General features: G+C 38.2%; 1 protein-coding gene and 1 long non-coding RNA gene across 2 annotated transcripts in view; both read left to right on the plus strand.

The window, feature by feature from the left end:
- Positions 1 to 414: 414 nt before the first annotated feature.
- Positions 415 to 9,627, plus strand: LOC121498539. The gene is made up of 3 exons (XR_005989831.1): positions 415 to 476; positions 1,850 to 1,897; positions 9,385 to 9,627. It is a non-coding gene; the product is annotated as an uncharacterized LOC121498539 (long non-coding RNA).
- Positions 9,628 to 9,703: 76 nt separating this feature from the next.
- Positions 9,704 to 26,476, plus strand: part of TRPA1 (transient receptor potential cation channel subfamily A member 1) — a 52,132-nt gene continuing 35,359 nt past the window's right edge. The window contains exons 1-4 of the mRNA XM_041769327.1: positions 9,704 to 9,924; positions 16,464 to 16,623; positions 19,065 to 19,240; positions 24,278 to 24,385. Of these exons, the coding sequence (XP_041625261.1) occupies positions 9,814 to 9,924; positions 16,464 to 16,623; positions 19,065 to 19,240; positions 24,278 to 24,385 (555 nt within the window). The 5' untranslated portion in view covers positions 9,704 to 9,813. The remainder of the gene's footprint in view (positions 9,925 to 16,463; positions 16,624 to 19,064; positions 19,241 to 24,277; positions 24,386 to 26,476) is intronic.

Genomic DNA, 26,476 nt, shown 5'->3' on the forward strand with positions numbered 1-26,476 from the left:
TCTCTCAGGCCAGTTTCATCTCCAATTTTCTGTTATATAGCAGATTTTAACAAGTGATAATGCTACAATCCTTTACTTTTCTTAGTAATATTTCATTCGGTAGGAAGGCGGTAATTCCTTTCCTAAAAAAGTTAGATGATTCTCCTAAGCCTACCATTGTTATCTACTTTGATTTGTAGTCATAGCAGGTGAGATAAACCTACAAGCAATAATTATATTAGGTGATTTTTTTCAGTAGCCAATAATAAAACTTAAAAGCTGAAATTATGCAATCTTAGTGTTTACCCATTATTTATATGATAGTCTAATAAAAAGGCATAATATTGACTCTTAGAATGAACCACCCCTTGGATAATTATATGGAACTATAAAAGTGGGTGCCACCTATTGACTCTGTCAGAAAAAGAACAGTTTTCTACTTGGACATTTATATTTGTGTAACAACAGAAACAGGATGTCAATTTCTATGAATGGAGGTAAGCATAATTTTTACTATCTTGCAACTTTCATATTTTTAAAGGATGAATAGATTTAGATGTTAGATGAGTCAAGTTTTTGGATATACAGAATTAGTATAATTTTTTATTTTATTTTTTTTATTTTCAAAATTAGCATAATTTTAATACTTATTATATACCTGAAAGGCTAGTTCAGGTTTAAACTGAAAGAAATGTAGCTCTCATTTTACATTTGATGTTATTTAGTTTATATAATTTGACCTACTTCCCGACATTAATTGGATAAAATAATTTATTTTACAATTAATTCTATTCTAATTAAGGTATTTCCCAGAATTCACTAAGAAGCTTAAGACTTGAAATCCTAAAATGTTTTTCTCTTCAAAGACTGGGATAAGTTAATATATGTTCTTGAAACAGTAAACAAGAATATCTGTAAATACTGAAAACAGATTTTGAACCTCAGACATTATTAGTGTTAGCTACCTAGGACAGATCCAATGAAATGTTTTCATATTTTAAATATTTTTAAATTGAAATAATTAAAATATCCTTAGACTAAAAAATTTCCATATATAATAAAGTTGCTAAGGTAAATAGCAGAGGTGCTAAAGAGAAAAGAGCTTTCTTTTGTATTCTTACTGCTCCAGTCTGAATGATCTATGTATAAATTAGTTAAATACGTATCAAGTAAAGTTGCACCATACAGGCATTCTATAATCAGTAAGAAGCCTCAATTGTAATTTCAAATCCTATAAAGAAATACTACTACTACGAGAAATCTGCCATTACCTCTTATTAACTGGCAGACAGTATTTTAAATTCTGTTGCTTCAGCTTAATTAGAAATAAAAATTCACAATGTAAAATTAATTCCATCATAAGATTTTGGCTATCACTTCAGATTAAATAGTTAGAAATAAAAATTCATGATACAATCATCTGATTAAGTTATGGAGTAAAAGTTTATAAGAATTTAATACAAACAAAATAAATTTATAGCTAATTTTATTCTAAATTTGAAATATTTTTTGGCATGACCCAATTAACTTTTAGCAAGGTTTTCCTTGTCTAGAAGGTCACCTTAATTAGCTTTTTAAATATCTCACTTTTTAAATAATCTTATCAGATTTGCATTTTTATTAATTGTTCAGATAATCTCTCTAGACTATGGTTGCCTAAAGACCCTGAGAATGGTGCTGGTTTGGACAATCTATGTACAGCAATTGGTCTTCTGGGAAGTAGATAGAGCAGAATTTGCTTCAGGTTTCTCTGTTACAAAGTATACCAAGTTTCTCTGATTCTCCAGTAGAAAAGAAAAGAGCATTTCATAGATGTCCACAGTAGTGTGTGCATGTGTGTGTAATTTATCCATTTATCAATATTAAATAGAATTATCCATCTGAGACTCAACTGTCAGCAGACTAACGGAACATCCAGGTGAGTAGAAGAATCTCATGAGCATTAGTTTCTTTCCTTCCTCCCTGACACAATTTTTTTCTAATGTAACTTATTTCAAGCAATGCTATATGAAAATTTCTCCTTTCCACACAATTTGGCAGAAACGGTAGTATTTTTAAAAATTACATAAAAAATAAGGGAAAGCAATTGAATTAAGATGGTTGTCTGAGTACATATATTTATCTTCCTTTCCAACTGAAAACCTATGAAATATCTTAATGAAGAGTGTATACAAACAAGGTAGGAAACAAAGAACAAGGTCACCTACAGTCTAGAAATGTTAAAGAATTCTGGAAAGATAGAAGGTAGATCACATCTATAGAGATATAAATAAAGGAAAACACAAGCATAGGCAAAAGTATACTGAGATGGGAAGAAATGAAAGTGAAGCCAGGGGCCACAGGATAAAAGAAGTGGTCTTCTGAGTGCCTGGGTGGCTCAGTTGGTTAAGCTTCTGCATTTGGCTCAGGTCATGATCCCAGGGTCCTGGGATGGAGCCCTGCATCAAGCTCTCTGCTCAGTCAGGAGCCTGCTTCTCCCTCTCTCTCTACAGCTCCCCCTCCTTGTGCTGTCATTCCCTGTCAAATAAATAAATAAAATCTTAAAGAAAAAAAAAGGTAGTCTTCAAACATTCTCCAGAGCAGTTAAGAGGGGAGAAATGGTTAGAGTAAGGCTAGTCAATACCACTCCCCTCTCTAATTTGTAGGCAGCAGTGGGCAGCAATATTTGCTCATCAGCTAAAGTGAAATGTGGGTAATGGGGCCCTGGAGGCAGAGAAATGTTCCACAGAGGACAAGAGCTACTGTACTCAGAAGGGAAGCTGAGGCACACTGCACAGCCTCCCAACAACACATCACCAGAGACTAACCTTGAACAGAAGAGGCAGGTGCATAGAGATACCAAACACAAAAATGAGCAAACAGGGATTACTCAACATTTGAGGGAAATGACCACTATTGTAAAGAGAAAAGGAGATCAGGATTTTAAAAATAAAATACCAATGTTAGAATATATTATATTATATTTACAGAGACTCAAGCAGAGATTTTTGAAATAAAAATTTCTTCATGAATTTGAAAAAAATACTTGAATGACAGACATTCCTGGAGAGCAAAATAGTGAACTGGAAGATCAAGTCAAAGAATTTTCCCATGATACTGTGTGAAAGGAAAAATAAATTATATGTACACACATATGTGTATATATGGGTATGCATTCATACATATAAATGAGTGATAGTATACTTAAGATGCAAAGAAATGGATCAGGAAATGTTAATATGTAACCAGAAAAATCAAACAGAAATAGGGTATATAAACGTCTACACATCCAGCTGGAAACAGCCAGTCGTGCTTCAATTGATCTCAGGGTGATGGAAATTATCCTTTTCCCATTCTCAGTCCATGCAATTCATGCAAAGTTGACTTCAAGTATGACTTTCGACAAAGGGCATATAACCCTGATTTGAATAATCAGATCATTGTTTTTCTGGCTATGGTGATTAAGGTATTGAATTTATAACCTAATTAGAGCCAGTGGTGCATCATGAAATTTTGTAGAGCTGTTAGAAAATTCAGTGATCATATTCATGGATATAAACTTGAAAGATTTTGGGATGCCTCAGTGGCTCAGTGGTTAATCTGCCTTCAGCTCAGGGAGTGATTCTGGAGTCCCAGGATCAAGTCTCACATCAGGCTCCCTGTAGGGAGGCTGCTTCTCCCTCTGCCTATGTCTCTGGCTCTCTCCCTCTGTCTCTCATGAATAAATAAATAAAATCTTAAAAAAAAACTTGAAAGATTTTAGCAAGGGGTTGCCGTTAGTGAGCCTTCAGAAAAATGGGAGGTTCTTGCTCTCAATATAACAAAGAGAAAGAGAGAAAAAGCTTTTTTTTTAAAAAAAAAAAAAAGATTTTATTGATTTATTTGAGAGAGAGCACTAGAGAGGGACAGAGGGAAAGGAAGAAGGAGAAGCAGATGCCCCACCGAGCAGGGAGCCTGACTTGTGGCTTGATCCCAGGGCCCAGGGATCATGACTTGAGCCAAAGGCAGATGCTTAACTGAGCTACCCAGGTGCACCCAAGAAACAGCTTTGATGACAGTGAGTCCAGGATCCATCTGGGTCTTAAGCTAGTTCTACCACAAAGCTTTTCAATTTAATTCAGCCAATTAATTCTAGTTTGGGCTAAGCCAGTTCTGGTTGTGTTTTTCTATTACTTGCCATGAAAAGATGTCTAACCTATGTAGAAATAAATAATGATACTAAACAAAATAGAAAAAAATTTCCCAGAGCTCAAGAAAGATAATCACGAGATTAGAAGTGACCGCAGAGTACACAACAGGGTAAACAACAAAAGATCCCCCACTGAGTTGCATGATGGTGAAATTTCAGAATATCAAGAATATGATAAAAGTCCTAAGAGTTTCAGAGAAAAGAAATGAAATAAAGTACCAAGAAATAAATGAGAAATAGCTTGGCATAAGATACTTTATCTGCAAAAAATGGATGATGAAAGGAAACAATAAAATTTCAAATTTATGATGGAAAATGATTTTGAAAGAGTTTTATATCTATTAAACTTTCTAATAGAAAGCCAAAATAAGGAGAATTTACATGTAAGGACCTAGACGTTTTACCACCAATCTACTTTTCCTGGCAGAATTACTTACATATAGACTCTAGAAGAACTAATATGAATTCAAGAAAAAGAATGATAAAGATTATAACAACAATACAATTTATAATTATCTAAATATTATATAAAGTTTAACATCTTAAAAATCAAAAATTAAAATACTGGATGTATTATTAATATGGATGGAAAAGACAATCAGGGAAAAGAGAAATGCAAACATGCTAAGCTAAATGAGGAAGATATAGACAATCATTAACTTTTGAGGTTAACAAAAATCTTAACTTTAAGTAGTACCAACACTATTTTGATGATTTCTTATCAGAAACAAAGGAGATCAGGATAACATTTGAGGTGCTTTAAAAAAAAACCAATTGTTAAACAAAGGTTTTCCATCCAGCAAAACTATGCCTTAACATATTTTTCAAGCAGAACTGCCTTACAAAAAATTCTGAAGAAAATCCTCCAGATAGAAAAGAGAGGACACCAGACAGTAACTCAAATCTACAGGAAGAAATGAATAGTGGATATGGCAACTATAACATTTTATTTTGGAGTGCATATCATAAGAAAATAGCATTTTAAAAATGCACTAATAAGTGAATCATTTTCTAAAAGAATTGTTGAACACAAAAGAAGTCAGTAAAGAGAGAACAGATGGCAGAAAAAGATATGAGACATAGAAAACAAATATCAAAACAGAAGTATCATAGCAACAATTACATTAAGTGTCAATGACTAAACATTAATTAAAAGGCAGAGACTATCAAGCTGGAAAAAAGAGCAATATCTAATTCTATGTTATATATAGGAAAAACATTTTAAAGACACAAATACGTTAAAAGTAAAAGGATGAAAAGAGATTCACCATGGAAACGATAAATAGAAGATCTTTGGAATAGCTATCTCAGACAAAATTGACTTTAACAAGAAATATTACTTAGGACAAAGAAAGAAATCTCATAATGATAAAGGAAAAAATACAATATAAAACCATCAATTAACAAATATGCTAAATCTAAGAACAGAGAATCCCCCAAAATGAGGGAAAACCTGAACAGAATGAAGAGACTAGACAATTCAACAATTATAATTGAAATATTAACACTCCTCTCTTAGTGGCTGATGGAAGAACAGGAATAAAATAGAAATAGAGTAGTCTAAGAATATAGAAAGCCTGAACAGGCACTATTACCAACTGGACCTAACAACATACTCATAAACTTGACCAAACCACAGTAGAATACACTTTCTTTTCAAGTAACAATCTCCAGGATAGACCACATGCAAGCCATAAAACATGTTTCAACAAGTCTACATTTGAATTTAGACAGACTGAAATCATTCAAAGTATGTTACCTGACCACAACCAGATTGGATTAGAATTCAACAACTGAAAGAAATTTGGGGAAACTCCACATATTTGGAAATTAAACATTACACTTCCAAAAAACAACTTGTGAGTAAAAGAAGCAGCCACAAATGAAAACAACAAATCAGAGTTTATGGGTTTCCACTAACGCAATGTAGCTTTAAATGCTTACATCAGAAGGAAGAAAGATCTAAAAATCAATAAGCTAAGGTTACATATCAAGGAGGTAGAGAAAGAAGAGCAAATCAAACCCAAAGTAATCAGGAAGAAAAATCAGAGAGAAAAAAAAAAAACAAAACAATGAAAACAATGAAACCTAAAGTAAAAAGGCAACAGAGAAAAACCAATAAAATTAAAAATTGGTTCTTTGAAAAGATCAAGAAACTTGATAAACTACTAGCTAGAAAAGAGTGATGACACAAATTATCAAAATCAGGAATATAAGAGGGAACATTAGTGCAGACCCTACAGTAATTTAAAGGATTGTAAGGGAATTTTATGAATAAACTTACTTCAAAAATTGACAACCTAGATGAATAGATATATTTCTTGAAAGGTACAAATTACCAAGATTTACTCAAGGAAAGTATAAATTCAGAAAAGACCTATAAAAGATAAGGAATGCGAATTGGTAATTAAATACATTCCCAGAAAGGAAACAAAAAGCCCAGATAACCCAATTCACAAGGCTACACTGATGACTGGTATCAGAAATTTTAGAAAGAAATAATACCAATACTGTATACACTACTTCAGGAAATAGAAGGGAACATTTCTCAACTCTATCAGTGAGGCAACTATTACACGGATACCAAAGCTATACAGAGACATTATACAAAAGAAAAGCTACAGACCAATATTCTTCATAAACATTAACACCAAAATCTTTAACAAATATTAGCAAATTGAATTCAGCAGCATATAAAAGGTTGATTTAATATTAGAAAATCAATTAATGTAAAATACTGTAATAGACTGAGAAAAAGCATATAATCACTTTAATAGTTGTAGACAAAGCATCAGATAAAATGTAACACCCCATTATTAAAAACCCTTAATAAAGTCATCATGGAAGATATGTTTCTCAACCTAATAACAAGCAATTATGAAAACTCTAATATTAACATCATGTTCAATGGTGAATGACAATGAATTTCCCCTAAGACTGGGGAAGAGAAAAGATGTCCACTCTCTGGACATCTATTCAACGATGTCCTGGAGCTTCTAACCAATGCATTATGGCGGAAAAAAGAAGTAAGGCATACAGTTGGGAAAGGAAGCCCAGAGCTTGATCCTGAGTCCAGGGATCCAGTCCAGGTCGGGCTCTCTGTAGGGGGCCTCCTTCTCCCTCTGCCTATGTCTCTGCCTCTCTTTGTCTCTTGTGAATAAATAAATAAATTAATTAAAAGAGGCACTTTTTGCCAAATTGATCTATAGGCTAAGTGCAATTCTTATCAAAATCCTAGCAAGCTTTACCATGGAAATCGACAAGCTGATCCTAAAATTTATAGTGCCAAGAACTTAGAAGAGCCAGAGCAAGTTGGAAAAAGAACAAATTTGGAGGATTTATACTATCTGATTTCAAAATTTACTATGAAGCTACAAAATCAAGACTGTGGTGTTGACTCACTTATGCATAGACTTATCGAGCAATGGAATAGAATATAAAGTCTAGAAATAAACCCATGTATTTATGGCTATTTGAGTTTTGACCATGGTCCCAAGGCAATTCTATGAAGAAAGCATATTTTTTTCAACAAATGGTTACAACTGAATATCCATATGCAGTAAAAATGAACTTACACCTCTACCTCACACCACATGCAAAAAGTATCCCAGAATGAACTAAAATCATAAGCCTTTTTAATGTGTTTTGCATTGCAAAAGACAACATTTAGAAGAGAGAAGCCACAGAGTCTGCAAAAATATTTGTGAATCATTCATCTGATACAAGACTTGTATGCAGAATAAAGAACTCTTACAATTCAATATTGACAACTCATTTTAAAAAATCAAAGTAATTTAATAAGCATTTTGTTAAGAAGACATATGAATGGCTAATAAAGAATGAAAAACATGGACAATATCATTAGTAATTAGGGAAATACCAATTAAAACCATAATGGGATACCACAATATACACACTAGAATGATTATAATCAAAATGATCGCTGACACCAAGTTTTGGTGAGGATATGGAGAAACTAGAATCCAGCGCTGGTGAGCATGTAAAATGGCCCAGCCACTTTGGAAAATGGTTTGGCAGTTTCATATAAAGCCAAACACTTGTAGGACCCAGCGATTCACGAGTAGGTATTTAACCAAGCAAAATGAAAATATGAAAAAAAAAAAAAAGAAAATATGTGTCCACAGAAAGATTTGTACGAAAGATTTCATAGCAGCATTACTTATGATAACTTAAAATTAGAAATAATCCAAATGCCCAACAACTGGTAAGTGGTGATAACTTTAATTTTATCTTCCTAAGGAATTCCATTCCAAGGGACAATTGATGGCAACCTGCAAAATCTATTGATAGATCTGAAGGGGGGGGGGGTGCAGCTTCTGTAGTTCCTAAATATCAACATGCCACTTTACTTACCCTTAAGTTCAGCCCAGTGTAGCCCCTAGGTCAAGTAGTCCACACACCTTTATTTAATTTAGCACAGGATCTATGCCAGGTCCTGGAGCCAAGAGGGTCTAGTGACAGGTGCTGGAGATGAATAGGACAATCCAGGGTGACAGGTGCTGGAGAGGGCCAGGTCAATATGACAATCCAGGGCCTCAGAGGAGCACACAGATTGTCCAAACAAGGGACAGCCAAAGCTGAAGTTTTGGTCTGTTGCAAAGTGTAACCAGTTTTTGAAAAAAGTCTGTCCCTTTTAACCTTGTAGACTAAACGTAGTTGCTACAGTTTCAAAGGCTCCACTGAATGAGCCAGAGAAGTGGCCTTCTCACTTGAGGGGAGACACCTTCCACTCCACGACTTACACTCGTGCTGTTGATTAACAGACGCAGGGCAGGCCCCTGGAGATAAGCCTTTCACAAACAGCTGAGGGAAAACAAGCCGACAGCGGTCAATATGATTTACCTTTAGACTGACAGTCATTTTTTTTAAGCCATTGTGAGACACTGAATCTGAGATTAGTTCTGCCATCCACGGGAAAGGGGACCTGAGCTTCAAAGGGACCCAATCTAGTGGCTCAAACCAGCGCTAGGATCTCCTCTTTCTCCCTGATCTCCAGGAAAAAGAAGTTTGCATAAAAACCTTACTTCCAAGTCAAAGAGCCTAAAGAGGGAAATTCAACCTCAGAAGCTTTCCTTGGGGGGGGGGGGAGTCCTAAAAAATTAAAATCCTCCCAAGACACTCAGCATTCAGTTATTCTCAGCCTCACCCACCACCATCCCCCGCCCCCCGCCTCGGTCCGGCGGGTGGGCGGTTCTTACTGTTTTTCCTTATAAAAGCTTCCAGATTCCTCGGATCCACCCAGCCCTGACACCCTGATCGGGGTGCGCGGCCCGAGGTCGGCGTCCCTGCCTCCTTCCCCGGCCCCCCTGGCTTCCTGCGCTGCGAGTAGCCCGGGACGCGCAAGCCCTTCCCGAAGCTCCCGGGGCCCGCGGGGGGCGGGCGGGGGACTCCCGGCTCCTGGCTCCCGGCTCCCGGCTCCCCGCGCTCCCGGCTCCCGGCTCCCGGCTCCCCGCGCTCCCGGCTCCCCGCGCTCCCGGCTCCCGGCTCCCCGCGCTCCCGGCTCCCGGCTCCCCGCGCTCCCGGCTCCCGGCTCCCGGCTCCCCGCTCCCCGCGCTCCCTCCCCGCAGGTGCGGGCGCCCGCGCGGAGCAGCAGCGCAGCTGGCGCAGGTGGCGCAGGTGGCGCAGGTGGCGCCGGGGCGCGGTCGATGCGGCGCAGCCTGAGGAAGATGCTGAGCCCTGGGAAGCAGGAGGAGCCCCAGGGCGCAGTGTACCGGGGCGTGGAGAACCACTCGGACGACTCCATGGACGCGCTTAAGGTACCCTGGGCGGCGGGCTGGGCCGGCGGCGCGTACCTGGGCGCTCCGGAGTTCCTGGGGTCCGGCCGCCCGCAGCCCCGGGACGCGAGGAGGCCGCGCACGGGGCGGGGGGGCACCCGGGGAAGGGCGCGTTAATGAGGCTCCGCAGCAGCGCCTGCAGTCCGGGGAGACTTACCCCCAAGGGCCGGGCTGGCGGGTTCCTCCAGGGGGCGGGGGGCAGGAAGGAGGGGAGGCCCTTTGCGGGGTCGGTGGTCTTCGCGAGGCGCCCAGGGCTAGGATGGGCGTCTGTCCCCGACACCCCGGCGTCAGGAGAGGTCAGGGGACCGCGCGCTTGGGGCCTCAGCGAAGCAGTCCCTGGCTTTCCGAGCAGGGCCAGCGGGAGGGAGGGTCTCTCTCTCTTTTAATTTTTTTAAAGATTTATTTATTCATGAGAGGCAGAGACACAGGCAGAGGGAGAAGCAGGCTCCACGCAGGGAGCCCGACGTGGGACGCGATCCCGGGACTCCAGGATCACGCCCTGGGCTGCAGGCAGGCGCCAAACCGCTGCCCGGAAGGGTCTCTTTTGTCTCTTTTTGAATGTTAAAATACCACGTGTCTGTTCTGCAAACTGCACCCCCCCCCCATCCCTTTCCAAAGTGGAATCTAGTTGAAGTTCCTCAGGTATTTTCCAGAGCACAGGGAGAGGGGGAGTTTGCACAAATTCACAACTGTGACTTGTGAAATTGTATTTTAGAGCGCTTTAAAATTCAGCACCTGGAGACCTACCTCACTCTTTTTTGCAGCATTATAGTATTCCCTTGTGTGAACGTATCCTGATTTACTTCACTAGTGCAGCATGAGTGGGCACTTAGGTTGTTTTTGTTTTATTTTGCTATCACACATGTGATTGTGTCTGTGAGCGTGGATACGGCTTATTGTTTTAGTACATTAGTGAATAGTATGTATGTTAAAGTCTTAGCAGGGCCAAGTGGTATGCCTAGCTTTAATTTTGATGGAAATCATCAGATTGACCTCTAAATAGGTTGCACAAGTTGACACTGTTGCCATCGTGTGAGTCAGGCCTGTGTAGTAAATCACATAAAGGGACAAACCAGACTTCCCCTTTTTGTGCATCCAGATTAAACACTGATCTTTTCTTTTTTTTCTCCTCCTTAATGTTAGCATATTAACTAGGCTCTTTAGGCTTAATCCGAAGAATTGATGACATGAGTTGATTTCAAGCACTAGGATAGTGTCTTTGGAATTAGTATTACAGATTGGAAGAAAATTTTATATTTCAAAAATCTTATCAGAAATATTTCATTTACCAGTGTGGTTTTGTTTTCAAGAGATACTTGCTGAAGGATTTCTCTAGCACAGAGTCTCTAACTTCATGTTTTTGTCTTCATTTAGTTTTATTGCCTAAGTCTAGTAGAGCCATTTATATTATTTAAGGCTTTTAGAAGCCACAATAGAGCTTGTTAGTTTGAAGGGCTTATGTATTTTATTATCTACAGTAATGTCAGCCCTGAGACCAATTGCAAATCAGTATGTATAATATTGTGGAAAGTTCTGACTCTAAGGATTTACTGATTGAAAAGGCACAGTATAGGGGCAGCACGGGTGGCTCAGCGGTTTAGTACTGCCTTCAGCCCAGGGCATGATCCTGGAGACCTGGGATCGGGTCCCATGTCGGGCTCCCTGAATGGGGCCTTCTGCCTTTATCTCTGCCTCCCTCTCTCTCTCTTTCTCTCTCTCTGTGTCTCTCATGAATAAATATACTAAATATACTAAATCTTAAAAAAAAAAAAAGACACAGTGTATAGTATTTTCTCCAGCATAGACATACCATCTCAGGAATACTAACAAAAATCAAAGGATGGAAGAAACCTTACAAGATGAGAAAGGTGGGAAAGAACCATCTGACTGAAGCCTTTACCTATTTCCATGACTTTCTTTCAATAGAGTTAATAGCATTTGACTCTTCATTTGCAGGTCTTTCACCTAGTTTCCCTCTTTTTTACCCCATTGCTGCTTGTGTGTATTTCATTAAAGCAACTTAGAACAAATGTATTTGACATCTCTGTTTTAAAGTGCTTAGAATGAGCTTCTTTAAAAAGTCATGTAGTCTGTTATGTTCTGTATCTGGTCATATAGTTCAGAATCCAAAAGAATCTGAAGTAACCCTGTGACAATAAAAAGCTGTATTGAGTGAATATATAATAACTTTGTCTAAATGACATCCTTGGTTACTTCCAGTACTTTCTTTAAGAAGTCTCTTCAAAACCCGACTTATCATATTGTGTACTGAATTCTTTTGTGTGTGTGTGTGTGTGTGTGTGTTTTGTTTTGTTTTGGTTTTTGGTTTTTTTTGTGTGTGTACTGAATTCAAACTGTTTAGCACTTCTGATGAACTTATATAAAGTACTTAGATGCTCTTTTGTCATTGTGAATTCAACAGTACCTTATGAGCATCTGAACATAGTACTTGTTCTCAAGAGTGTAATGGGATTTGTATTGACAACACATCAATGAACAGACCTGTAAATTGTTCTCTCTAGCACTGGGGGTGGGCAGTGTAATCCTTTTATTATCACTGGGAGATCATCAAATTCAATACTTCCAAATGTAATTAGATGCTTTCTTTGATATAGTGAGACATTGTGAAACAGCTCATTTCTGTAAGAAGCTTATTTTAAATTTATTACTGAATCTGTTTAAGTTTGGAAATGTTTGCATGCTCATTGTTCTATCCTTCACTAAAATTGTGTGTTTTGTAGTTGAAAAGTGATACCTGTGTATTTAAAGGAGTCATAGAAAAGTGATTTCTTTGGTACTATTGTGTGATAACAGCAAAAACCAAAATTCACAATTTTAAGGGATTTTGTCTTATTTATTTCAGCCTGGCATTTGTTGAATGAATGCTTTTGTTGTTGTTGAATAAATCTAATATGCTCCATGTTTATTAACTATTTTAAAATACATTAGGTACTTTAATACTTTATTTCATGTGAGCAGATGTGATCGGTTACAACAAAGGTAGAATTAAAGCAAATATCTGGATCATTTATTTTAAGAAAGTTTCTGTATTTTCAGGAAGCAGTTATTTAAGATGATTCCTATGGTAAGGTACTGTCTTGTAAGATGTTTTGGTTCGTGTGATGAGATATTTGTTAAGAAATACCTTCAGAAAATAAAACAGACAGATGTATTATTTGGTCACATATATGCAAAGCTGGGAGGGACATTGAGAAATAATTTTTATTTTTTTTAAAGATTATTTATTTATTTATTTATGATAGATATAGAGGGAGAGAGAGAGAGAGGGAGGGAGGCAGAGACACAGGCAGAGAAGCAGGCTCCATGTCGAGAGCCCGACGCGGGACTGGATCCCGGGACTCCAGGATCGTGCCCTGGGCCAAAGGCAGGTGCCAAACCGCTGAGCCACCCAGGGATCCCCGAGAAATAATTTTAGTTTATATATTACCATAGCAGTGGAATGAGGTTCCATTAATTTTTCTCATTGATTTCTAAAAATGTAGTCTGGGAGGGTCTCCCTTCATGGAGCCTGCTTCTCCCTCTGCCTGTGTCTCTGCTTCTCTCTCTGTGTGTCTCTCAAGAATAAATAAAAGGTAGTTTGGAAAAATTGTAGGGTGTATAATAGTCCATATGGCTCCACCTGCTGCTCTGTAAGAGCTCTGGGTCTTCCTTTCTTTTCTCCTTCCTTCACTCTCTCTTTCTGGAAAACCTATTTGCATATATAGAATATCATCCAAAATAAGTATGCAAATGTGTAGTATACATACAGCATACATAGTGTGAGGAATGAACTAGAGAGTATTTCTCAAACTTTTTCTTTTTTTTTAAACCTTTTTAAAAATTTTTTATTATTTATTTATGATAGTCACACAGAGAGAGAGAGAGAGAGAGAGGCAGAGACATAGGCAGAGGGAGAAGCAGGCTCCATGCACTGGGAGCCCGACGTGGGATTCGATCCTGGGTCTCCAGGATCGCGCCCTGGGCCAAAGGCAGGTGCCAAACCGCTGCGCCACCCAGGGATCCCTCAAACTTTTTCTTATCTTAGAATCCCTTTACACATGAACAAAACTGAAGATTTCAAAGAATGCTTGTTTATGGGGTTAAAGCTTCCAATAATTACCATATTAGAAATTAAAGTGGAGAAAAAATTCAAAACATGAGAATACATGGCACACATTACAGTAACTGTCAGCATTGTAATGTCACCATACATTCTATGGCCTGTGTCTCACTGTGCAGTTGTGAGAGACATAAAGGCTAAGCTAGAGGAATGGCATCTTGTAGCTCTCGTGAAAACGTCAAGAAGGAGGGAGAATTTAAGAGGGCATTTGGAAGGCGAAATGGAAAGGAAAGAGAGAAGGGCCCACTTCGTTCAGGTGGACAACCTGGTATAGCTCAAGCTAAGCACAACATGAACACAGCATTGTGCTAGAAGAGACTGGCATCTGGAGTAGAACACTTGTATGCAATTCAGAGACATGCCAGGGTTTGGCTACAGCCTCAGTTTTAGGCCAAAATCTACAATTTGCCTTTGGCAGTCAAATAGCAAAATATGTAATTCAGTGCCATTTCTGATGTCTCTGGACTGATGTGTTATCAGTAATACCACCATACCTAAGCAATATGAAAATGTTATCAGTAGAGTAAGATAGGTCGTATTTCTTGATAATACCTAAGTACTTTCAAATATAAGGAATTCTAGAAGCAACTTTGAATAAAACTTGTCAATTGAAGCATAATAAATATAATTAAAATTGATTTTTTTGAAAATTCTTAATCTCTATAAAACAGACACTAAGAATTTTCAAGTAGGAAACTAGAACAGGGAATTAGAGATTGTCAGTTAAGAGAGGATCCATTAGACAATTTTTGGAAAACCAATATACTTTTGATCTAAAATATTTGTGAACATTTAAATAATGCAAGGCAGGATAATAGAACCAAGTTTATCACATGAAGGCTTTTATAAAATTTTGTTTGTTACATTTATAACATCAAATAAAATTTGATGTATTTAATTTTTAAAGATGTATTTAAAGATTTTTAAAGATGTATTTAATTTTTAGTAAGTCCATTCTGTTTAGGCCATGAGATTTTCTAGAAAAAATTCTGTTTGGGAATTTGTGATATCTTGTGAGAACGAATCAAAAGCAGAATGTCAACACTGTCACCACAAAATTTTATAAGGAAGAAACACAATGTCATTTATGATAAATTATCCTGAGTCCAGTCATAATAAAGAACATAAAAAGCATGAGAAAGAAAAGAGAATGTTAGAGAAAAATATTCAAAGAAAGCCTCTTACTCCTCCCCTGATATCAGAGGAAGCGAACATGTGTTTAGAGTTACACTTTCACAGGCCAGAGACCATAGCCAACTATGCCTAAAAACCTACTGAACTTGCTTTCTAATGTCTGTTCTTATGGTTTATAATATCTTAGTCTGTCACACAGCTCATTCTATGACAATGATTTTTACCCCAGTTTCTATTGTATGTTGGTTTTTCCAGCATTCACCAGCCAGCCAAAATATATATACCATGCATCTCCTGTTGAAATTATGACTTTGCCATTGACTGGGTACCTTTGGCCAAATTGTGTAACCTCTCAGTGTTCTTGTATCTGGTCCTTAGTATTAGTGTACAATAATGCTTGCATTTTCAGTATGCAGAGAACGATGAGGAGGTTGAGCAGACTTGGACTGGTGCAGGAAACTGGGTAGCCAAAAGAGGAGGAATTACTTAATCCTGGGGGTGGGGGGGTGGGGAAGGGGGGCGTGGATAGCCATCTAGACTACTGATAAAGTAAGTTACATGGCATTGCTTCAGTATGATTCTAGTGCTGCTATATAATGAAACATTGGTTGGGAATTGACTGTCAGCAGGAAGGTCGAAGAGAGGACCATAATTTAGATTCCTGGACTTAATCTTTTGCATTCATGAAAATCTTTTTATCTAATCAAAATCTCTCATGCTATGATTTAAGTACATTTTCACCTGGCAAAGAAAATTTCTCTATATTTTCATATACTTATTATTTCTTAGATCACATCGCTTAGAATTACTTCAACAAAACTTTTCTCGAGGGCTTTATTTCTACAGCATATACAAAGTTTATTATCAGAAAAGCAAGTCATTTATTTAATGCACTTATTAATGTTCAGGGATTTACTTATACCTTCTATATGTCTTGTACTCATTTTGTGTTCTTCAAAAAATGTTTACTTTATCATAAGTGTGATAAATGGTTTTGAATGATGGTAACCTTTTAATAATTACTTGTATTGTGGTGCCTGGATGGCTCAATTGATTAAGCGTCTGACTCTGGATTTCATCTCAGGTCTTGATCTCAGGGTTGTGAGATTGAGCCCCAAATTGGGCTCCACCCTCAGCAGATTATCTCTCTCTTTCTTTCTCTCTCTCCCCTTCTCCCTCTGCCCCTCCCTCCTTTAAAAACTTAACTTGTATTAATAAGTTTTATGTTTGCTTGTTGGAGGTAACAATTTTTTTTATATACTTCCAGGTGGTTTTTGATGGAAGTACATGTCGATATAAAAACTTTATGAAGAAACGAAAGAAATTAAACAAATATGATAATATGAACACATCCCCTTTGCACCATGCCGCAGAAGAAGGTCAAGTGGAGCTGATGGAGATGATCATCAGTGACTCCTCTTTTGAAGGTCACAGGATGTTACAATGAGTGCCGCATAAGTCCATAATCCCATTAGATTCATTGGGAAGAGTGGCATGAAGGAATTCTGAAGGGCAAATTACTTCCAGACTATAAAGGGCCTGAGTACCTCACTCAGGAGTGTGGTTTTCCCTTCAGGCTGGTGCTCCTCAAATATTTCCACTGAAATACTGCAAAGGGTGGTACAGAGATCTGGGATAGTACACAATATGCATACACATACACATATATACACATATACATTTTATGTATTCTTCATTATTTCCATTGAGATAATTTTGCACTTAAATTGCATATCACTGAATAAAATTGAGACTCTAAGAAGATGGAACATCTTCTCCTATCCAGCTTTGTGCACACTTAGCCTTGTTTGAGGAACTCAACTACAGTCACATAAGGAAGGGGAATGCCACAGATTTAAGCAGTGAGATATTGTGATAAGACCTTTATTATCTAAAAATGATTCTATCAATATTGTAGAAGATGGATTATAAATGGAAGCCTAGTTGAAAAGCTACTCTAGTAGCAAAAAGAAGATGAGAATCCACCAGGGTTTTGGTATTGGAATAGGGAGAAAGGGAGAGAATCAGGAGCTATTTTGCATGTAGTGTGGACAGTGCTTGATAAGAGACTGAATGTGAGGAGTAAGTGGCAAGCAGTTAAAATGACTTTGAGATTCCTAATTTAGGAGATTCGGCTAATAGTATAGCTATCCAGAAAAGAAGGCATATAAAAAGAACAGAAGACAAATGAGAATGACGTGTGAAGAATAATGAGTTTGATTTGGGCATACTAAGTCTTAAAGGTCCAAAGGGCAACTACTTGGAAATATCCAGTAGACTGGTAGCTAGTGTTATAGTAGACTAGAACTCTAGAAGGGGGAAAACTGCTCCCATGGGGTCATTGTTCAAAGAAAGTAGCTGAGGCTGTGGAAGTGCATGAAAATCCTGTAGGAGACCTTGAAATTGATAGCAAAGGTAGCTAAGGGGAGAGCACCGATATTAAGGATCAGATGGCAGAGGAAAAGCCAGCAAGAGGATGGTGAAGAGGATGGTGGATATGAGATTGATGGTAAAGAAGCTGAGGGAAGAGTTATTGGATAGATGCATCATAAAGATAACTGCACCAAAGAGATGCAAGTAGGAAGAAGATCACAGTAACTCTTGTGTTCAAAGGCCTCAGTTACCTTTGTAAAAATGATTTCTGAGAACTGATAGAGATAAAAGTCAAATTCAAGTTATTTAATGAGTGAATGGGCATTTATCATTTTAGGCCCCTGTTTAAGTTTGGTGCTGAATGAATTGCTTGAATGGAGTATCTTGATCAAACATAATGGTCAAAGAGAGAGAGAGAGAGGGAGGGGGGGAGATAGAAGGAGGGGGAGTGTATATGTGTGGCTGAGAATGAGGTACTTGGATGAATGAAAGTGGAAAGATAAATTTTGGAAGGGGAAAAATGGGAAATGTGGATGCAGCATAGTTGCTCATGGGCCCCAAATCATGACTGAAGACTGCTCCCTCCAGATATAATAATATCCTGCCACTAATTAAAATGGTTGATAAAACAGTCAGTCATGTCTAGAAGACACTGTGGTATGAAAGGGCATGTTCTTATTCTGAGCTTCCAGGGTAAATAGTACAATATGTCATATTATAGAAACAAGTGGCAACGATGTGTAGCATCAGGGGCACAAGCTCTAATTCCAGTCTTATGTTTTATTCGTGGTGTGTCTTTTTTTTCTCATTAATATTTTTTGAACCATTGCTATGGGTCACGCTACTAAGAACTTTGAAGACATGATTTGATATTCTTCTCCCTGAAATGTTACAAAGTATATATATTTTCAATTTTTTCTTTCCCCCTTCCCTTCTTCCCTCCTTCCTCCAACTTCCTCCTTTCCTTCCTGCCAAATCTGAATATGTTAACACTAGGTTAAAAGAGTAAGACAGTTTACAGAACTCCATATTGGTTGTGTAACATTGGCAAGATTTTAAACCTCTCTAGGCTTCATCTTTATTTTTCTGAAAAATGGTCATGGTTCCTTGTAGACTATTGGAGGGTTGAGGGCAATAATGGTTGTATGGAACACAGAGATTCTGGCATATAGTTACTGTTTTTATATAAGCTCAACATTTTACAACTATCCCCAAATTCATACTGCAGATAAAAACACATAGCAAGAGGAGAATCTATTTCTTGTGGATGCTACAGATAGACCTCTAATTCATTTGACATTCAATGCCATACTTCAGCATACTGTAGGTGTCCATTAGATGTTTTTTGGTAACTGAAGCTATATTTTAATTTTTTAATAAAGAAGGGCCTATGTCAGTAGCACTTGGCAGTGAGTTTTGAGGTGAACAGGCATGCCATATGTATTGAATATAGTTCAAGCAAAACCTAACTCTTATTTCGATGTCTTTTTTTTAGTGCTGAATGTGATGGATGATTATGGAAATACCCCTCTGCACTGGGCTGCAGAAAAAAACCAGGTTGAAAGTGTTAAATTTCTTCTTAGCAAAGGAGCTAACCCAAACCTCCGAAACAGCAACATGATGGCACCCCTTCATATAGCTGTGCAGGGCTTGCACAATGAGGTGATAAAGGTAAGGCTGCTGTTCGTGCCCCCTCAGAGCATGGGCTGGGACCCAGGTCCAGAGTCACTGCTGGAACCATAGTGGTCCATCTAGCCTGCCATTGTGAACAAAATAGAGTAATTATAACATTGGTTTTGCTTTTGACCAGCCGATAATGATTGATGATGATAGTTTTTATCGAAGAGTTATGTATCAGTATTTTTTTAAAAAAGCTTTGTATATCTCAGTTTTTAAATCCTCATTAAAAGAAACAAGACTATATAGTAAGACTATTATTATTATGCCTATTTTGTACCTGAGGGAACTGAGGCAGAGAGAGAATGAAATAATTTGCCTAATCTCATATAACTGGTTGAAAGCCAGAATTAGAAATTTTGTCCTCTTTGTGTTTGTGACTTAATAATGCTTTACTTTTTTTTTTTAACCTGTAAATGATTAAAAGGAAGACAGTGATGAATTCCTCAACAAAGACATAAAAACATAGTTGTGATTTACTGTTTTTTGTTAGAGTAGATGACATGCCTTAGTGGATGGCATGTCTTAGCAGAAGACATAATGATACTTTTGAGGGATTTCTAATTTTTTTGTGAGTATTCAGAGTAAGTTTCGTCAAATAGAGAAAATACTGGCAAATGCCAAAAGAGTAAGGTTTAGTCCCAGGCTTTTAAATTGCATTGCAGAGTCTCACACACCCACTTACTTAGATAGCAATGAAGTTTACAAATGGATCACATTCCACATATTTATTTCTGAGAGAGGCAGTTTGGAACTTACAGTGTTTTCCTGAGATAATTACATTGCAGATAATTACTTGAATATTGTGCTAAGCCACATATCTTAATCAGTTTGAATTGCTATAACAAAATACCATAGATTGTGGGCCTTAAACAACAAGCATTTGTTTCTCACAGTTCTGAAGGCAGGGAAGTCCAAGATCAAGGCAGTAGCTGACTTGGTGTCTGATGAGGGCCCGCTTCCTGTTTCCATAGATGGCTCTCGTCTTACGAAGCAGAAGGGGGAGAGAGATTTCTGGGATTTCTTTTATAAGGGACTACTGTCATTCTTAATCACCTGCTGAAGGCCACCCCCACCCCAATACCATCACAATGGGGATTAGAATTTCAACATAGGAATTTTGGAGGGACAAAAATATCTGGGCCATCACAGCATACCAAAACCTACTTTGTCTATAAATCACCAAAGAAATCCCAAGAGTGTTCTTGAACTCCATGCTCCCATTAGCCCGGATACCTTCCTCTTAGCCCCCTGGGTGATTGGTTCCTTGAAGTCAGGCAAAGAGGGTGTGAGGAGCCTGCTTTCTGCTTTCTGCTTTCCTACTGTAACTTGTGTATAGCTCAATAATAATACTTAGCACATGGTATTACAATCCAATGTTCATGTGGTTTTCTCTGGCCCTGGTTGGTTATCCTTGAAGGAAGGACTGTGTGCGACTCATCTAAATATCTCCAGTCCTCACCACTATGGCTCTTGAATAAATGAAGTTGTAAATGGGCTTTTTGCTTAAAGGAGAAGGAATGAGCTTAAGTATCAGTCCTTAAGAAGGTGGTTCAGGATAGCCCCTTGAGGAGGTTTTTGAAGAGGCCTTTGGCAGTAGGCTGCTTTTAAAATGTCTGCATTATTTGTAAGCCAGACAGTTATTCTATACCATTTACTTTGGGCCACTAGTGACTGTGGGGACACCCCTCCTCCTCCTCCCAGAGAGGCCACATATTTCCTCAAGGAACACTTATGCTTCCTCTGAAGGCTCTTTTTAGAAGCTAATACCCATCAGCTGAATTAATCTTGATCCTGAAAGTGTGATTTGGGAATTCAAAGGCAGGTAATGGTTTAAAAGCTATTGTTAATTAGAAATCAGAAATCTCAAGACTAACAAATATAGAAAGGTATCACACAGAAATAGAGAAGAAAATTTAGAAACAAACCCATAACTGATTTATAAACTTAGATGGTAGATATAACAGAGTTTCCCGGTGACACCAGAACAAAAAAAATAGTAGAGTTATAAGAGAATTGAAATTAGTTGTCTCTCTTTTGCTTGGTCTTTCTCACCATTACTTCATCTAAAACTATTTTCAAACCCCTCTATTTCACTGGAGATGAAGAGAATGGAAGGAGGAGAGAATTTTGGAGTGTTTCTCTCTGTGCTTGCAAGCAAATCCTGTAGGGGTGCCTCTCCCAGTTACGTCCATTGGCCTGTACCCCACTGGCCTTTGCTGAATGTAGAACGTTTCTCCATTGTTTACTTGGCCAGCCTTCCCCCAGACCTTCTACCACATGCTTATAAAGTAAATTTTTACTTGCCCTTCACCTCAAGTTCTTGGACAGACACCAGTAGTGTGCAGTGTTCCCTGGGAGACGTTGGCCTTGTTTCTCATAGCCTGTAAGCCTTTAGTGCTTAGGACTTACTCCCTATGTATTCAGTGGTTTAACAACCCCCCCCTTCCCCCCAATGAGGTTTCCTGGATTTTTATCAAAGGGACCTCTGGAGGCCACACCTGCAAACTTCCAGACTTGCCTGGTCATGAGTAAATCTGAAATGAGCACAGTTTAGTTGCTCTCTCTGGGATCTCTGCCACATGTAATCTTATCCAGCTTTATGAAAAATTGTGCTTATGGTAGTAAGCAATACCATGCTAATAAGTGCTATAAATCTATGATCTAGGTCCCCGCACCCCTGCTCCTGCCATTGGCCAGCCTGCCTGGTGGCGCGGGCCCGGATTGGCTGGACCGCGAAGGGCAGGGGTGGGGTGTGCAGGGGAGGAGGGGGCAGGGCATGTGAACAAAGCTGATCAGAGGCTGCTCCGGGCTGCGCAGGAAAAAAGAAAAAAGAAAAAAACTATGATCTATGATTCTAAGAGGGCAAACAGAGAAAAATCTCTTACAGACTCAGTAGGTTATTTTACATGGGAATCTAGAGTTTGTTGAGAACAGAATATGTAAGTGCCTAAAGTTCAGAATGAACCTGTGCTCTCATTTTCTTTCATCTATCAATAAATTCCTATGTATTCTTACATACTAAAATGTGAGTTTAATTTTGTTTTATGAGCAAAGGTAATTAGTAAGCCTAATTTATTTGCGGACATAACAGGGCATATTCTATTAACAAAGGGCTCTGTGCACCTTTTTTTTTTAAGTCAAGTTTTTTAGGAAACAGTTTAATAAATTATTTTTGAGGAATTTAGTTGTAAGCACATATTACAGTTTATCATAATCTTGCTATAAGAAAAAGACCTCTAGTAGTCCAAATCAAACGTTCTGTCTTGGGAGAGACATTTATGTGAGATAATTATCATTAGATTTAATATAAAATGAAGACTGGTTAAAGATTTATATATAGATTCTTAGCCATGATCAGCTGGAAGTCGACCATGTGTGAGAGGGTGTCTTGAGTACACCACGAAGGTTCACAAATGAGTTGTGTCTTTCCACAATGTCCACTTTATTCAATCATAAAGCAGACTTAATCACAATTACAAAGCAGGTTTGGGATTTCAAACTCAGTGACATTTCACCATGTGATTAACCTTGGCTTCTTACACAGCACACAGCAGAACATAAGACAAGCTGCACAACAAACAAAATAACAGAGGGTGTAGGAAGTTAACGAACCAACAGTGAAGTCACTTTGTGGGTTCACAGTTGAGATGTGGCCTCAGTCCAGTTTGGGTCAGCTCTTACCACTTACTGCTTCTATGTTCAAGCAGTGAAGGACCTCAATTCTGTTTGGAGATCTACTGGTAGGGCCTCCAACGGCAGCTGGCTGTCTTAAGTAGTCAAACATAGAGCAGTCATGTTTGAAGAGTCTGACAGTTTGCTATAAAACTCCTTCTCTTTTTAAAGGGATTTAATCAGTCTTGGGCTTCTGCAGACCTCCTCGGGTTCTCCTTGCTATCAGTTCTGGGGTGTCAGCTGATGCTGGTCCCAGCAAGATCTTCTAACTGCAGTACCTTAACTGCTGGCATCATTGCTTGACACAGGCCCCTGCTTGACATGAGAGACTCTATTTTGCTCTCTACAGAGGGTAACAGATCATCAGATAAATTCCATCAGAAAAATTGCTTAACCATTTTATCAGAAATGTTATTACATCATAGAAAAAGTTTCTGTTCCAGACTAAATTGGAATTAAGTCATACCGGTGTTACATGAACTCTCTCTTCTCTGATGAAGAAAATAGAGTTTTTAATTGACATTTCCCAGAATACTTAGAATAAAAGTACAGGAAAAAGACTGGAGGAGAAAAAGTAGCCCTTCCCTTCCCCTCTCTCCGTCCCTTCCCCCTCTCCCCTTCCCTCTCTCCTATCACTTCCTTCTCTGTCTCTCCCTTCTTCCCCTCTCTTCTTTCTCTACACTCACATTCCAAATGGCTCCACAAGTTTATTTTCTTGAAGCTTTTAGTTAACATAGTTCATTTAATACAAGTGAAAATTATTAAGTGAGCTGTTTACTTGTATCCACGTGTTACTCTACTTCCAGTTTCACAACTCCATATTGCCTTAATTGATGTGATATAAAAATTTTCTTCCTTCCTTCCTTCCTTCCTTCCTTCCTTCCTGCCTTCCTGCCTTCCTGCCTTCCTGCCTTCCTGCCTTCCTGCCTTCCTGCCTTCCTGCCTTCCTGCCTTCCTCCTCCTCCAGTCTTTGGAGAGAGAGAGAGCAAGAGCACATGTATGCATGTGAGGGGTGGGGAGAGAGAATATTAAGCTCCATGCCCACCACAGAGCCTGATACATGGCTTGATCTTATGACCTTGAGGTCATGACTTGACCCCAAATCAAGAGTCAATAGTTTAACCAACTGAGCCACCCAGGTGCCCTGAAATCAACATTATTTCATCTTTTTTGGGAAATTAATGTAGTACCAACTATGTACAAGGTTTGTGCCAGATTCTATGGGAGAGGGATGAAAAAAGATGAATAGGGACATGGTCCCTAGCATTCAGGAGCTTATAATCAAATGGAACACAAATATTCTGTTTGGAAACTTGAAAGCTAACTGTTTGACCATTATTCCCCTCTTTTGTGTAGGTCTTGACTGAGCACAACAGTACAGATATTAATTTGGAAGGAGAAAATGGAAACACAGCTGTGATAATCGCATGCTTGAAAGATAACAGTGAAGCACTGCAAATCTTGGTTTGTATTTTTACCATTTCCCCCCCCCATTTTCTTTCCTTTCATTAGAATAACATGAATCATTGTTATTTATAATAACTCAGTTTCTCTTCTTAGCAAAATATAAAATACAGAAAATGCCAGAAAAAATAGTTCTGTGTTGCTTCTGTATTTGTACACACTCTTTAAATCCTAAATTGAGGGATCCCTGGGTGGCACAGCAGTTTAGCGCCTGCCTTTGGCCCAGGCCGCGATCCTGGAGACCCGGGATCGAATCCCACGTCGGGCTCCCGGTGCATGGAGCCTGCTTCTCCCTCTGCCTATGTCTCTGCCTCTCTCTCTCTCTCTCTCTCTCTCTCTCTCTCTGTGTGACTATCATAAATTAATTAAAAAAATAATAAAAAATAAAATAAATAAAATAAAATAAATCCTAAATTGATCTGAGGCTGCTTATAGAACACTAACAGGAAAATATTAAAGAAAATGTGAAGAGATTCAAGTGAAAAGAAAGCATAGACAGCAAAACTGAAGATGAACCTGGTGGTCAGGCTAGACTACAAAATACAAACCAAGATTTGTTAGTAAAAGTGGACCATACTTTTGACTTTGAGCTTCTGAATAGTCTAAGAGACATACATAATCAGCTGTAAACTTACTGTTGGGATCATGATATAAAAGTGAAGAGAAACAGCCATTCATGTTCCCAGGAAGTTGCTGCCATGGATTCTCAGAAAGGGAGCCCTGTGTAACATAATGACCAAGGTCCTTGGCTGCAGCCCTAAAAGTAGAGCAAGCCCTCTCTCTGGTGAGATTTCCTGGGGGTGGTCCACTGAAACCCTGGAGATGCCCATCTAAAATGACTGACTCCCACCCTACATAGTAACCCTCTGTGGTACTAGAATTCCAGAAAATAGCTTTCTTTCAACTATCCCTTAATCACTTGTATGTTATTCAGGCCAGGGTATATATTTTTGCCACTTGATTTTTTTTTTCTTCTCGATTATCCCAGAGAGTAGGAAAATGAAATAAAATAATTTTAGAACATCTTCCTGAATATTTAACTTTACAGGGCAACTCAGGTGGCTCAGTGGTTTAGCGCCTGCCTTCGGCCCAGGGTGTGATCCTGGAGACCCCGGATCAAGTCCCACGTCATGCAGTCCCTGCATGCAGCCTGCTTTTCCCTCTGCCTGTGTCTCTGCCTCTCTCTTTCTCTCTCTGGTCTCTCGTGAATAAATAAAATCTTAAAAATAAATAAATAAATTTACAAATATGTTCTAACATGTTAATTAGGTGTTTTGGAGAAAAAAATACATATTCCTATAAACTGTCATGATTCGACCAAAAAGAAGATAAATATAAATTAATTAACACTCAAGCCAAGAACTTAGAAAAAGAGCCTCAAATTAAAGACAAATTCTAATAAAGAAACAAAAGAAAATTCTAATAAAGGAATAGTAAAGTTGAAAACAAAGTGATTTTTGGAATTATTTGATAAGTCGTTTCTTTGAAAAAGATGATAAAATCAATCTGGTATGAGGCAAATCTAAATAAAACAAAAAGATAAAGTGCAAATCACAGAGGACTTTGTCTGGATATGATGGGGGATTTTAAGGTAACAAAAGATCAGTGTGCATAATCCTATTCAAAAAAATTGGAAAATCTTTTTTAAATGGATAAATAGCTGAAAATAATTGAAATTTGGAAATTAAAAAGACTTTTAGAGAGCCATAAAAATTATTAAGAAATGCATTATTATGCTCTGGAGCCAGCTAGTTTTACAAGCTTTTATAGATTTTACAAGTTCTTTCAAACTTTCAAGGAGAAAGTTTCCATTTTAGGTAACTTTTTTATAGCACAGGAAAAGTGAAAATATGCAGATTAATTTTAAGGAGAAAATGAAATAATTCCAAAATTTGACAGTTTTCCTCAAAAGAAAAATTGTTATACCAGTTTTACATATAAATAAACATAGATGTAAAATCTTAAAAATACTATCAAAATTGATTGAAATCATTGAAAGAGTAACACACAGTGTCACATTGGCCTTATCTAGGGAATGTACAGATAGTTCAGTATCAGAGTATAGCATATCAATTGACCTGAGTAGACCAA

This window comes from Vulpes lagopus, chromosome 9, assembly GCF_018345385.1.
Source record: "Vulpes lagopus strain Blue_001 chromosome 9, ASM1834538v1, whole genome shotgun sequence".
In the NCBI taxonomy this organism is placed as follows: domain Eukaryota; kingdom Metazoa; phylum Chordata; class Mammalia; order Carnivora; family Canidae; genus Vulpes; species Vulpes lagopus.